Source organism: Triplophysa dalaica, chromosome 19 (genome assembly GCF_015846415.1).
Source record: "Triplophysa dalaica isolate WHDGS20190420 chromosome 19, ASM1584641v1, whole genome shotgun sequence".
NCBI classification, from domain to species: domain Eukaryota; kingdom Metazoa; phylum Chordata; class Actinopteri; order Cypriniformes; family Nemacheilidae; genus Triplophysa; species Triplophysa dalaica.
In genome coordinates, this window is record NC_079560.1 from 10125299 (window position 1) to 10138972 (window position 13674).

Consider the following 13674-nt stretch of genomic DNA (forward strand, 5'->3'; position numbering starts at 1 on the left):
GGTGGTTCCTGATCCGTTTGAGTTGAAACTTTTGCTTGGCAGAAGAAGTCTGAACGCTGCTACATTACAAACTGTGGTTGATTTTTCACAATTTAAGAAGTGTATTATAATGTGGTGTCGACAATTGTAAACAGGAGTTTTAAATGCGACGATTAACGTAAACGATTGATACGAGTGAATAGTCAACACTTGGCCGTTGTTGGAAGGACCTGCGTAAATACTATCCATTGGAAAACGGAGATAAATCATATCCTCGAAAATGCCTCGAGCCTTCCTGGTCAAAAAAGTGAACATCACAAATGCAAAGAAAAACTGGAGTCAGCTACCGGATTCTGTGCGTGGGGACATATACATACCATGTGAGTATCACCTTTATGTAAATGTTTTATTGGACATTCATTTTATGCTTTATGAATGAAAAGATCGTGATAAGGTAATACAAGTACCGGTAGAAAATAAACGTACTGGCAGTTTCTGAACGAATGGATATTTACATTTTACATAATCTTTCCTGTCTGTTCCCATAGTGTCTCTTTTTCCATCATATGTAAATGAGGTATCTGAAGGCAGCCTTGCAGAGCACTCTGGCTTCACAACTCCACGAAAAAGCAACACGTTTCTACAGATTCCAACACAAGTCCTGTCTGCACAGCTACCATCCACTACTGCACAGGGTCAACATGATCAGAGGCCAGAGTGCCGCATGAGAACTCAGAGATTGCCATACTTTCGTTCAAAGATAAAGGTGAGCCCACAGTTATTTTTTATTTTTGGTGGGTAGAATCTGCTTTGGTGTTTTAAATTATAGGGGGAAATATATATTTTTTATTTTCATTATGCATATGTACAAATATCTTTGTTAGACATTTTTGAAAAAAGGAACTGCACATTATGTTATCTGTACGGATAAATAAATAAATAACCCACAACATTCTCTATATTGTTTTTCCACATTCAGATAACTACAGGTAATTTACCTTCGGATGCTTCCGTCGTCTCAGATATTCCAAGCACATCAGCAAATACTCCACCTGATGCATATGTATTAACCTGCAAAGCATGCCAAAAGGTATTTAGTACAGCACGTATGCTGAAACGACATGCAAAATGTCACAGTGAAACAAAGAGATTCCTATGTGAGAGTTGTGGAAAAGGATTTAATGATACTTTTGACCTGAAGAGGCACGTCCGCACACATACTGGTAAGCTCAAGAGTATTTAGTATTATTTAGTACATTTTGTTTATACATTAAAGGTACATATATTTTAATCTTTATTCTCTTTCTTTTAATGCAGGCGTGAGACCCTATAAATGCAGTTTGTGTGCTAAAGCCTTCACCCAGCGATGCTCTTTAGAATCTCACCAAAAGAAGATCCATGCCATTACTCAACAGTATGGCTACAAAGAACGCAGGGACAAAGTGTATGTATGTGAGGAGTGTGGCCTGACTGCCCCCACGCAGGACAGCCTGTGGAATCATCTTCAAGCTCAACATCCACAGAGCAGACTTATAGTGGCCAATACCATAAACTGCAATGAAGGCAAGAAGTTAGCTGAAAAAATGAATGACAATGACAGCTAAAAAATGGGAAGTTATACAAACTAGTTTTGATAAAGACACATTTTGTTATACTTAATTTTTGCACTTCTGTATACTTAATTCTGAGAATAATGCCTATGCCCTAACAGTGTCTATCAGACTAAATATGATTTGGATCCATTTAATTATGACTACACTGAAGGATAATGATATTTTTAAGTCTTGAGATGTATAACAATTATTTTGTACATTCCTATACCCTGCGCATTGTGTGCATTTGGGATATTTATAAATTACAAACTGTTACACGGCTCAGTACCATTTGTGATGTCTGTTTAATGAAACACGCCCTTTTTGCACGCGTAGACTCACTGGCGATAAATTAAAACAGAATCTTTAAAAACTACGAGTATTGACTTTGCAACGTGCTCGTAACATTCTGCACGAGCGCGCGCTCTGTGGGTCGGTATGAATCGTCCAATTATTAGAATTCGCAGGCGCGTTTCAGGGTGACGTCAGTGTGTGAGGTCCACAAGGAGACGTTCAGGTGAAAAGAGGTTGAGGTGGAAAACACGAGATGCTCGGCAAGGAGAGTCGGATTATTGTTATTTCCATGTCTCTGGTTGAACTGAAATGTTGCAAATATTCGTAAAACGGGATTAACCTCGCGGCAGATTAGTACGACATCAACATTCGATAGAGACCGCACGATAATGATGCGCGCAGTCATATCCAAACGTCGTTGTGTCTCGAGCTCGCGGTGGTTTTGTCATTCGAGCTGAGAGGAAATCGAGCGCAACAGTTACTAGTTATTCTTGATCTGGGACAAGAAGAAACACAAAAGCCGTCTGGATAATATGTGATGTTATAACCTTTGTGAGACGCCACAAGGAACGGACACATTTTAGGGGGATGCTTGCGCGCCGTGACCGTCGCCACCGTAGAAACGCGGTGGTACAAGCAGTTGATGGGGTGAAATAGGTTACGGAGAGGTCCTAACGGCGGACCGCAGCGCTGTTTTCCTTCCTGGGCTTGACGTGAAGTGGGGTAATACATGTTAGTGAAAGATGCAAGGGGTGACGGTGACGGGAGAAGCGCCCACACTGAATGGGGGTGGAAGAGAGGAGGTAAGGCGTGTAAATGTTGCCACAAAAAGTCTGTTTTTTGTTACTTAATGTCTACGTACATATCTTGTTAACGTCTAAAAGGCAGTGCGCATCCGTAGACTGAAACGTTGGTGTTTATTTTTTGTGTCGTTTTTCTTTTTGTGTACTGCCTATAAATACACTATTGACTATTCTGTAAGGAAAGGTTTTATTATATATTTGAAATAGAAGGTATGCGTAGTGCTTGCAATTTGTGTTATGTTTGTTGCCTTATTTTGAATCTAGATTCATTTCAAGCAAATGCGATTAAACCCAAAACCTTGTTTTACTTTAAATTTGATGTAATGCGCTCTCAGTGCCCACCTTTGCTTTTCGACATAAAGGTTAATGTTTAGTATGGATTGGAAAAGCCTGTTTATAAAGGGGAGGGGCCCTGCAACCTGCCCTTAGGCAGTGTCGTCATAGGAACCACGAATGAGAACTATTGAGAGAAATGCATCCCCAATATGTCTTTTCATCTAATTGTCCACATCTGAATACTTTACACTAATCTAGGGATGAAATCATGCATCTCTTATAGAGATGGCTCACAGAAAAAGAGTCAAGTAAATGTGGTCAGTTTATCTTGTAATCTGCCTGGCTGTAGATTTGCTTTTCATTTATTGGTCTGTCTGAAATAAAGATCCTGATTTTACCTTGCCCAACTTAACAGTTAAGATGCTCTGTATAGGGGAAGTTGTGTACAGCAGTCTTCATTTCTAAGAGTTGTGAGACTTGCTTTGAACAATAAACCAAACACTAATTGCAACAAAAGTGAACAAAACCACAGCCCATTTATCATGTAGGAGGACACACCTCCTAAATGGAAATCTTCCAAAGATGCTTTAAAGATTTGCACATTTAAAAGATTATGAAGTCATGAATCACATATGATCATTGGATTTGCATTGCTCCTTTAGATCTTTTGCACGCTTTGCTGCTCCCAAATTTGCACATTTGAGACTTTTTGTCTGGCTTTCTCTAGTTCCTCATTTTGACCTTCCCGCATGGCTTAAATGCATTGTCTACAGAAATCCATTAATAAACATACTCTTCAGTAAGCAATTGTTCATAGCATGATTTTAGTATTCCTCATCAAAAATATAAGCATTGTCTCCACCCCTTTATCTGACGCTCACCCTCAGTTGCTGAGTTTACCCCCATATTATGTTACAGATCGATAGAATTAGAGACAGAGTGGGGGATGGAGATTTTTTGCAAACCTTTTTGATTTTTCATAGTGTTTTATCACATTGTCACTTGACTAGACTTGTAAATATGTTGAACAGCAGATATTTCCATGTAGTGACAACTAACTGTTTCTAAATAACCTTTGCACAGCACAGCATGTTGCACGTGAGTCTGTATTCTTTTTACTTTTTTTGCTTTGTGGACGGACTAGCACATCTCTTTCATGAGTGCTCCGTCGGTCAGACAGAATAGGATAAATATGCTGACAGGGCAATCAAGTCTTAAGGAGAGCACTCAGATCATTCTGTTTTAATTTATGGCCATCCCATTCTCCACCACTCTTTAACTAGCCCCCCCGTATATTATCTATCCACTGATTTGTAGGTTCTGTATTTCCCTTAACGCATCTCTCAATGTCATTTGTTCAGACTGAATATTCGTTCGATCCCATTGTTCTTCAATTTAAATTCTCTGCTCATAATAAGATATAAAATCTGTTCACCCACAGCTGACAAGTGAAGAGGGCAAACATATTCAGTCACTTTCATCCTCTTTCCCAAAAGGACATATAATACTTTAGCTGAATTTTTTTTCCCTTAGAAACACACATACAGTAAAAACAGCACTCCATTTGCCTCAAAATGTTTATGCCAGCTGCTGTGATTCCACAAATGTGAAATGCATTCAAATGCATACGACTCCAGACATTCTTGGGCGTCTAAATAATTTAACCTTTTTGAGTGGTTTTGAAATAGCACGCTGACTTTATCCACTATTTATACATAGATGCCATTTTGTTCTAAGTGTTTTTGAAGTCGCATTCACAGGCTCCAAAATATTTTCACACTGATCACACTTTCAGATCATCACGTATTTTAAGACACATTGTCATAATGTACCGCCAGCATTAATCTCTTTTACCTCTTATCTTCCCCTCCTTTGCTTCAAATTTATTTTAAATAAATATTTAATTTATATGGGTAGTTGACAAGTAAAGCGCACAGTCAAGAACATTTTGAGAAAAAAATAGCTATGAAGATATATATCTCTTATGCTATTTTATATTATTTATATATATATATATATATATATATATATATATATACATTTTTGCTGTCACACCATAGGACACATGTTACGATTTATTTGTCTTCTACCCAATTATCATTTGTCTCTACATTATCTTTATTTAAAATGTTTCATAGATTATAATCATTTTGAAGAGTAATGTTACTCTGTAATTTACAACACTATAAAAGCATGGTTAGATTGTAACTGCAACAGATTACACATAATAAAAGAGGCTTTAAGGTCACTGCAGGTCCTAATGGATTCTGTCTCCCATCGCAGTTTGGTCTCTTGTCCTTGTAAAAGGCACAATTAAACTCCTGCCAAGAGGAGCACAGCCTCCATACCACGCTTGGGCTGTAGCCTGCTTTTAGTGCTGCAGTTTTTCACAGCAAGGGCATTGCTTGTGCTATTAGTTGATTTATGTGTATAAGTGTGTGTGTGTGTGTGTGTGTGAGAGAGTGAGAGTGTTAGAGATGAGGTAACAGTTAAAGACATGTGTATACTATGTGTAGGCTTATATACTAGTACAGTATAAGATCTATTTATTTCTGCTACCTGTTTGTGTTTTAATTTTTAGGGGGTCTGTATGCCTCACCCCTTGTCTTCCACCTCCCACTGTAGTTTGGAATCTGTTTATTTTTGCCCATATGGCGACAACACCTTAAGCCACCACTGGGGTCAGACTAGGCAGTAGAGAGCCATACGCATTTTCTCCAGATGATGCACTCAATGATGTCTAAAAGCTTCTAGACTTTCCCTCCTCACTCATACAGAGCATTTTAAAAGGAGACATGGTTTGGGTTACGAGCATCCAGGAAATGTATTCAGCCCTCAGGAGAATGATCTATTACTGAGTTCTCTATACTGTATGTCAGTGAATTGCGCCGACTGCTCTCCACTCAATTCTACACAATAGACAATAGACTTTTTTGAATCATGCATTGAATATGTAAATTGTAATCATGACTGATTTTTCTCTTTTGTTTTTCTTTCCCTTCTTACCCATCCAACCACACCCCCAAACGTTCATTCACTGGTGCTCCCTGTGTGCATCCATACCCCGCCTCCATTCAATTTCCTATCCATCTGCACACCAATGCTGCCCTCTCCAACCTTCTGTCCCATGCTCTTTCAATTTCCCATCCAAATCACCTCCATACCCACCCTCCCTCTTTCCCATTTACAGCAGCGTCCCCTCAAGCAGTCCCTGAGCGGCTCGCTGTGCCGAGAGTCCCATTGGAAGTGCCTGCTGCTCACCTTGCTCATGTATGGCTGTTTCGGCACGTTAGGCTGGTGTTCCCTGTACCGCATAACTGTTATGAGTTCTAGTGTCCACGGCTTCTACGGAGACCAAGTCCCACTCTACGAAAGCCCGTGTTCTAATGGTTATGTGTACATCCCCGTGTCCTTCTTGGCAATGCTCTACGTGGTCTACTTGGTAGAGTGCTGGCACTGTTACTCCAAAACAGCTAACCTTGCCAAGGTGGAAATCAGCGAAGTGTATGATAGGATACAGCGGCTACAGCAAGCCACGCCCTGCATCTGGTGGAAAGCCATCAGCTACCATTACGTACGACGTACTAGACAGGTGACGCGTTACCGCAACGGAGACGCCTACACCACCACGCAGGTGTACCACGAAAGAGTTAACACACATGCGTCGAGCTCCGAGTTTGATTACTCGCGCCTTGGAGTCAAAGATGTTTCTAAGGAGCTTCAGGGCCTGTTGGAGCATCCCGTCACACGCTTACGGTTCACCAAGTGCTTCAGCTTTGCCAGTGCCCGTGCAGAGACTGCCTACCTCACACAGAGAGCACGCTTCTTTGGTGAAAACGAGGGTTTGGATGACTACATGGAAGCACGGGAGGGCATGCATCTTAAAAACGTGGACTTTCGGGAACACATGTTGGCTTTCCCCAACCCATCCCGGCCACCTTGGTACACTCGACGCTGGGTGTACTGGCTGGCTTCTGCAATTCTGCTGTCATGGCCTCTTCGTGTAATTGCAGAGTACCGCACAGCATACGTCCACTACCACGTTGAGAAACTGTTTGGTGAAAACGAGGATGCCAATGATAACGACAATACAGAGACGGGGAACTATTGCACAGGTTTTGAACATGGCACTGGCGGTCCCACCCTGCGTGTAATATCAAGGGTCAACACGGTGGATATGACAGAACTGGAATGGCACATTCGCTGTAACCAGCAGATGGTGCCGAGCTACTCTGAGGCCTTGCTTATGGATTTGGATATGAACACAAACACACCGTTGTCTGTTGCTATGGCAGCACAGATGCGACGCAATTCTAGCTACTTCCTTCAGAGCTGCCCCAGGTGCCGGAGGTCGACGAGCAGCTCCTCCCTGCCTTCTTGGATAAGGGGTAATGTGGTCACAGGGACTAACTCTTTTCCCATTAGGCCTAGCGGTAGGCTGTCACTCAGTCGCAGCGGATTCTCTCTTGGGCGTTTACATACCGCAAGAAGCCGCCACCCCTGCCTGTTTCACTCAAGAAGCCTCGGAGCAGGGATGGGCGGACGAGGAGAAGAGGGAGGCGGTGGTTTTCTCGGTCTCGGGTTTAGAGTGCCAGATGAGGAGAGGAGAGGCGTATTAGAGAGCGAAGGTCTGGAAGACGAGGGGGAAGAGAGAGAGAATGAAGAGCACAGGGAGACTGAGGGAGACAGACCACCCACCTACCAGGATGCTCTCCATTTTCCTGTGTTAATCATTCATGGGGAGGAGAGCTGCCATGGGGGGCGTGGCATTGACACGGGTTAAAATAATGCCTATGACTTAAAGAAAAAAGAATGTAAGACATGTTTGCAAAACAGATTGAAGATGCAAAGGGGAATTATTAACATACCAGTAGCTATGGGCGGATTAAAATGTAAAGCGTAAAATGCTCAAGTTATGAGCCTTAAAGACCGATCTGTGTCAATGTGTGACATTGCAGAACATAAATTCGTTCACGTGTACAATGTTGTGAGGATCGAAATGAAAATAATATTCGTCGGCCATGTCAAATTCATGTCAAGAGCTATGGTTTGAGACAGACTGACCCTAAATACGCATATAGTAGTAAATACCTAGTAGAAAAATATAATAGGCACGAACATCAGTGTCCTGAATTTTCCATTCCTAAAATCTCTGGCATATCATGTCCATAACAGACAAAAAAGTTCAGTGTCCTTTTTTTGACCATGAACATAATGTAGTTGATGTGAAAAATAGGGCATCTGCAATATACTAAGGGGTGGGAATTTTGGGACATACGCTGGTGTATTTCTGTAAATGTGTTAGTGAACAACATGCAATGCAGCGTTTGGATGAAGGGTGTGTGATAGCACTAAATGCACACTGTATTTCAAAAGACATCCGGAGGAAGGAAAAATGACAATTTTTTAGAAAAGACAGAACAGAACAGAACAGACAGTAACAAAACCAAATGGTTCTCAGGGGGAAAGTAAGTTTTATTTGATTTGATTTTATAAAAAAAATGTAAAACAAAACAATAAGTGTGGGATGGTAAAAACTAACAAGATGAAGGTGAGCGTAGTAGGCGAATGGTAATACCTCACTGTTTTTCACTGTGCTTTAATCCACTGTCCTGGGTATTGACTTCTTTTAATCTCTTGATCTTTTTAATTGCCTGGTAGAAGCACGGTGCTTATGACTTCACTCATGTCTGCCTTAGAGGTGTCTAATGTCAGCCTCATTTCTACTGCAGCCAAATGAGCGTAGATCTGTTCAGCAGCAGCTAAATGTATTTCTTTTTATATCCCAACACCCAATTAAACACATAGAACAAAAGACTGATTGATGCCTAAGAGAAGAACAGTCTTCTCATTCGTTTCTCCCATAGACTGTTAGAAACATTCAAATATGGCCTGTTTCGTTTTGATACAAGTATTATTACTCATAGAAGAAATGAACGACACACGATTAGTGTAACAAACCACCGTCCCATGTAGTCACATCTGTGATATGTGCAAAATTGCATACAAATGTTAAATAAATCAAATGTAAGTCAAGCACAAAGTGTCATCCACTTTACAAACAATGCAGGGGCTTATATGGGGGGAAATACTGTAATTTTAATGGGCAGATGGAACGAATGTAGAAACAGCTTTGCACATTCACAGGATGTTATTCTAAAAAAAAGGTATATGTAAAATCCAAAGCACACATCAAGAGCATCCCTGTGTTGTTTGTAGGATTTCCACCGATCAGATTATTGCTCCTGTGTCAATAAGCACTAACATATCTCAGTGATGAGGAAATGATACAGTGGTCATAGCCATGAAACTCTTATTAATAAAGTCAAATCATGAACAATGTATTCTGTGACTGTTTCATTATTGTTCTTTATGTTTAATAAAGAACAATGTTGTTTTATGGTACATCTGGTCCTTACCACAACAAAAAGGGTTTATTTGCATGTGTTTAATGCACCGTGCACAGTCCAATCAGTAGTGTTATGAACCTGAAAGTTACTTCATTTGACTTTGAAGTGGATTCATTAATAATGCTCTACATTTCCAGATTTAATCTCTGTAACTCTAGAACAATGACAGAAGTTGTTTTTAGGATCGGATCAATAAATACAGGAAGCCCTTGACAGTGGAATTGCTCTGATGTATTCTCTAAGTTGTGAATTGCAACATTTTGCATTTGCCTACAATAAGTTTATACTTACATGTTATATAGTCATTGCAGATTAACAAGTATTAGATGTATAAAGCGTGATTAAACACATATTAAGCACTATTTTATGCCAATGCGTACAAATATAATGGTTTCATAACATGGCAATGGTTCCACCTAGTGGTGTAATGACTGTAGTGTGAATGAATTTGTTAAGATGTAATACATCGAATAGGTATAAAAATTATTTAAAATACCATTTAAACAACAATTTCTTTCTTAATATAATTTCATTATATTTCTGATTTGGTTACCAAGTAAAGGGAAAGTATGCTGTTGTTAAATCATAACGTCCTTCATCCTCTCCCATGTTCTGTATGTAATCCGGGTTTAAAGGAGGGTGCAGGAGTAGGAAGTAACCAAATTAGACAACCTAGAATATTTCTTCTCTGTGTGTTTGGTGGATGTAAAGGGATACAAACCAGTCTGATTTAAGTAAGTCAATCATTTAAACCTTGCTTTTTTGCATAATTTTTCTTTATCTACCCATCCATCCCCAAGTTGTTTGTTTTTGTGCAAAACAAATTTATATATTTATTGATCCTGTGTTAATTTTGTCTGAGGCTTTAACACACCGAGCGTTCTGTGATCATATGTAACAAAAGAGTCAATAATGATAGAAATTGTGTTCATTTTCTTTTTATTAAATAATAAAACATAATTCATTACAGATTTAAATCTTCAAGTGTGAGCATATCCAGATGACACTTACAATGACTGGTTTAGTAAACCCCAATAAGAAAATAACAAATTCTTGTTTTTAATTGTATTATCCATTTATATCCAATCATTGCATTCCGTTACCATTACTAGCAATGGAAATACAATAGTTGCTTTGTTTAACTGCATTCACTGTTGAATGTCCCCTTCTTACTTTAACAGAAGTGTTGTCATAGTGTTTGTAATGAGGAGAAGCGCTGAGATAAGCTTTTAGTAAGCAGCTTGTTACCTCCCATGAGCCTGATGATTCAGACTAGTGCTGCCACTAGAGATTTAGGTCATAGGGAATTCAGAGCAAGTTGTCCTAGTGACAATGATGAGAACCAAACCACTTTCAGGTACACGATTGCTTTGAAGTTTCTGCATGTGGATTCAACCTGAATGTCCTTAATAGCTTCAAATTATTTTTAATGGATGTAGAATGGTACTTAAAGGAGTCGTTCACTTTAAATGAAACCCCTATTGACTTTAGTCGGAATACGAATTTCTCTGGAAAGTCAATGGGGGGGCTTATTTTGAAAACAGAAACACTCAATATGATCTGATATCCTGCAGCACGCCACTGACCAACTTGGCTTTGCAAAGAGCAGCTGTGAAGTTAAGACCAACAGGATGTCGAAGGACCAGCTGGACTCTGTGGTGAAGCATGCTGAGAGTTTGCTCTCATTGGCCGTTCAGATGCACGTTCAGCGGCAAGAGGAGACGGCCCAGCTGGTCACTCTAGCTCAGCAACTAAGAGAGGAGAGCCAGAATCTACACGGGCAAAGTGCCCTGCTTCAACAGGACATGGCTGGGATGCAGAAATGGTTGGAAGCTCTGATGGACACTAAAGTGGCATTTGAAGCCAAGGAGAGACAGGCTCGTAAACTCAGCAAGCAGCTTTGAAATGCGCGTACACATTCACAACCAAAGTTGTGAAAGGAATATTGAAAAACAACAGATTGGTTTTAGTTAAATCTGAATTCGGTTCTGACTTATGTTCTCGATAGCATTCACATTTGTCACTTGCATAAGCATGCAGAGTCAGACAAGAAGTTTATTTCTCACAATTTTGTCACAAATAATAAATTCACATTTTTTGTTATACAAGATGACGTTATGGTACTGTTGATGCTTGAAGGCATCTATTCTTTCTGTTCTGAGATTAGAAGCCTTTCTGGCTCTACTGGTATCACACTGTTAACATTGAGGCGTATTCCTTAATATGCTATAATAACTGTTCACATTTAATTCATATAACAGAAATAGATAAGGTAGTAAAAGCTACAATTACACAATTATTGCTTCAAAATGATCATCATAGTTATACATATAGGATTATACAGGTTTTTTCGTACAATAAATGACAACTTAAACAGAATTTTCTGTTTGCCCCTGAAACTTGCCCCTTGCATAATAAGTTCAATTCAAATAAACATGTTTTCATTTATTTGAAAAGCATACAGAACTGAGTCAACTGGTGAGTATTTAGCAGTAACACAGAAGTTCCGGTCATCCTTATTATGTAAAATGTTTGAATTGTAAAATAAAATGTATTTTAATGTATATTGAATGCTGATCCTAAGGGCGAGACGGGCGGTGCAGAAAAGGCTCTGTCTCAGCACGACTCCACTCATCATTGCCCCAAACCTTCAACCTCGAGCTCTGGCGTCTCTGAATGATCACCACTGCAGTTATTAACACCCAGAAGAAGAAGCTTACCCACAAAGACCTCTATGAAAGAAGAGGATTGTGATCAGTAAACAGAATATATATAAAATAATAAAACGATCCATACGCACTGAGACACGCTGGGATGAATTTTGCTTAAACAGAAGACACCATTCCATTCAAAACAAATGTCTTCTGTACTTCTTTTTCTCTTATCACATGTATGTAAATAAGGTGAATGCACCTTTAATAAGTTTACCAATAGAAAAGTTAAAGCTGCCTAAATGTTGTTGTCGAAGTACTAACCTCAGTGTTGTTCAGTCCTTTGTAGAACTGATTTCCATTGTAAGGAGAAGCCCAGGTCTTATTCTCTGCATCTTCACAACTACATGAACACATTATAAAACCTCATGAACACTGAACACTGATTACATATAATGTATAACAGACATGAAATTACCTGGAAATGGAAGGAACGATGTGTAGTACAGAGGAACACAGGCTGTCTCTACCGATCTTAAGAATACATCCTGATACCAAGAGAAAAAACAGAAGAAGGCCACAGACTCCTATAGATGTGTTGAGAGAACCAGTCCCCCTAAAGCACATACACGTAAAGAGCAAAAAAATAAATCTGACTGTATGATGGTGTCGGGCACAAAGAAATGAATCACACAAAACGGATTTTAATGACATTGTACCAGATTTGTTGAGAAAGAAACACAGAAACAGAAACAGAAAAATCATAGCGTTCACCTTCTCACATTGTCATCTACACAGCTGGCATAGATCCAGTACAGAATAAGAGAAAAGCAGTAAATGGCCATACAAACAGCGATGGCTGATACAAAATAGCAGATGGATGAAGAGCTGCCCTCTAGAATCAGACTCTCGTCTGAAATATTATAGAGAACACTTCCATAGAGAATGCACTGTCCGTCAAAGTGGCCCTAAAACACAACCAAAACACAATGACTCAAATTGCCGTATAATGCATTGAAATATAGAGAGATCGGTAAACTGTCCTATATAGAGGATTCATATTTTTCTATGACACACAGATCACTCTTGCAGGCTCCTAACAGCGTGCTGTGCTAAGTGTTTTCGCAGACCACGTATCATATGACTCTAATAAGACATAATGTGCTGCGAGATGCCTGCTTAATACAGCATTGCAAATCTAAGGCTCAGAGGGTTGGGTGATCCAAAATAAAGCAACTGTATACACATATAAACAATATGTTACATTCATAGAAAAGAAAAGGCATACAGTTGGATCTAAAGATTGATCTCTTACTAAATACTTAAATGTAAATGCTAAAACACATTTGGGCAATTCAGTAATCATCCTAACATTACATATGATGACATGTTATGTGACATCTCAACACTACACCGAATGCATGCTACATGCAAAACTTTTGTTATGACCATTTTGATACATAAAACTCTAAACAAATTTAAGAGATAATGTATTCACAGCTCTTTTGAGGACTTGCTATGCTTTAAATCTTTCTGTAAATAATAAACTAGTTTTACCTGAGTGAGCGTCAGCCAGGCTGCAGCTATTACCCCACAGATAAAGCATCCAGCATAAAGGACAAGCTCCAAAACTAACAGCCAGGGCAGTGCCATCATGAACATGTTCTAA

The 13674-nt window shown here is 39.5% G+C and overlaps 3 protein-coding genes across 3 annotated transcripts; 2 read left to right on the plus strand and 1 right to left on the minus strand.

Annotated features, from left to right (window-relative positions):
• The first annotated feature begins 20 nt into the window (after positions 1-20).
• Positions 21-1852, plus strand: ovol1b (ovo-like zinc finger 1b). Its single transcript, XM_056731600.1, has 4 exons — positions 21-359; positions 528-745; positions 959-1202; positions 1297-1852. Exons 1-4 carry the CDS (start codon positions 260-262, stop codon positions 1581-1583), a joined length of 849 nt encoding a protein of 282 aa, XP_056587578.1. The 5' UTR covers positions 21-259; the 3' UTR covers positions 1584-1852.
• Positions 1853-1970: 118 nt separating this feature from the next.
• Positions 1971-9279, plus strand: LOC130408127 (transmembrane protein 151B). The gene is made up of 2 exons (XM_056731598.1): positions 1971-2668; positions 6135-9279. The coding sequence occupies exons 1-2, from the start codon at positions 2609-2611 to the stop codon at positions 7725-7727; spliced, it is 1653 nt and encodes a 550-aa protein (XP_056587576.1). The 5' UTR covers positions 1971-2608; the 3' UTR covers positions 7728-9279.
• A 2574-nt stretch (positions 9280-11853) lies between these two features.
• tmem179bb (transmembrane protein 179Bb) lies at positions 11854-13661 on the minus strand. Its single transcript, XM_056731601.1, has 5 exons — positions 13563-13661; positions 12780-12973; positions 12484-12621; positions 12330-12408; positions 11854-12086 (listed from the first exon to the last, which is right to left on the minus strand). Exons 1-5 carry the CDS (start codon positions 13659-13661, stop codon positions 11934-11936), a joined length of 663 nt encoding a protein of 220 aa, XP_056587579.1. The 3' UTR covers positions 11854-11933.
• Between the last annotated feature and the right edge of the window lie 13 nt (positions 13662-13674).

Bases quoted from the DNA above. Each gene is read 5' to 3' on its own strand.
- ovol1b (XM_056731600.1), top strand. From the start codon at position 260: ATGCCTCGAGCCTTCCTGGTCAAAAAAGTGAACATCACAAATGCAAAG. The intron at 746-958 runs GTGAGCCCACAG...TTCCACATTCAG, and splicing joins ACTTTCGTTCAAAGATAAAG to ATAACTACAGGTAATTTACC. The intron at 1,203-1,296 runs GTAAGCTCAAGA...CTTTTAATGCAG, and splicing joins GCACGTCCGCACACATACTG to GCGTGAGACCCTATAAATGC.
- LOC130408127 (XM_056731598.1), top strand. From the start codon at position 2,609: ATGCAAGGGGTGACGGTGACGGGAGAAGCGCCCACACTGAATGGGGGT. The intron at 2,669-6,134 runs GTAAGGCGTGTA...TCCCATTTACAG, and splicing joins ATGGGGGTGGAAGAGAGGAG to CAGCGTCCCCTCAAGCAGTC.
- tmem179bb (XM_056731601.1), bottom strand. From the start codon at position 13,661: ATGATGGCACTGCCCTGGCTGTTAGTTTTGGAGCTTGTCCTTTATGCT. The intron at 12,622-12,779 runs GTGAACGCTATG...TATGTGCTTTAG, and splicing joins GTAGATGACAATGTGAGAAG to GGGGACTGGTTCTCTCAACA. The intron at 12,409-12,483 runs GTAATTTCATGT...GTGTTCATGTAG, and splicing joins ATCGTTCCTTCCATTTCCAG to TTGTGAAGATGCAGAGAATA.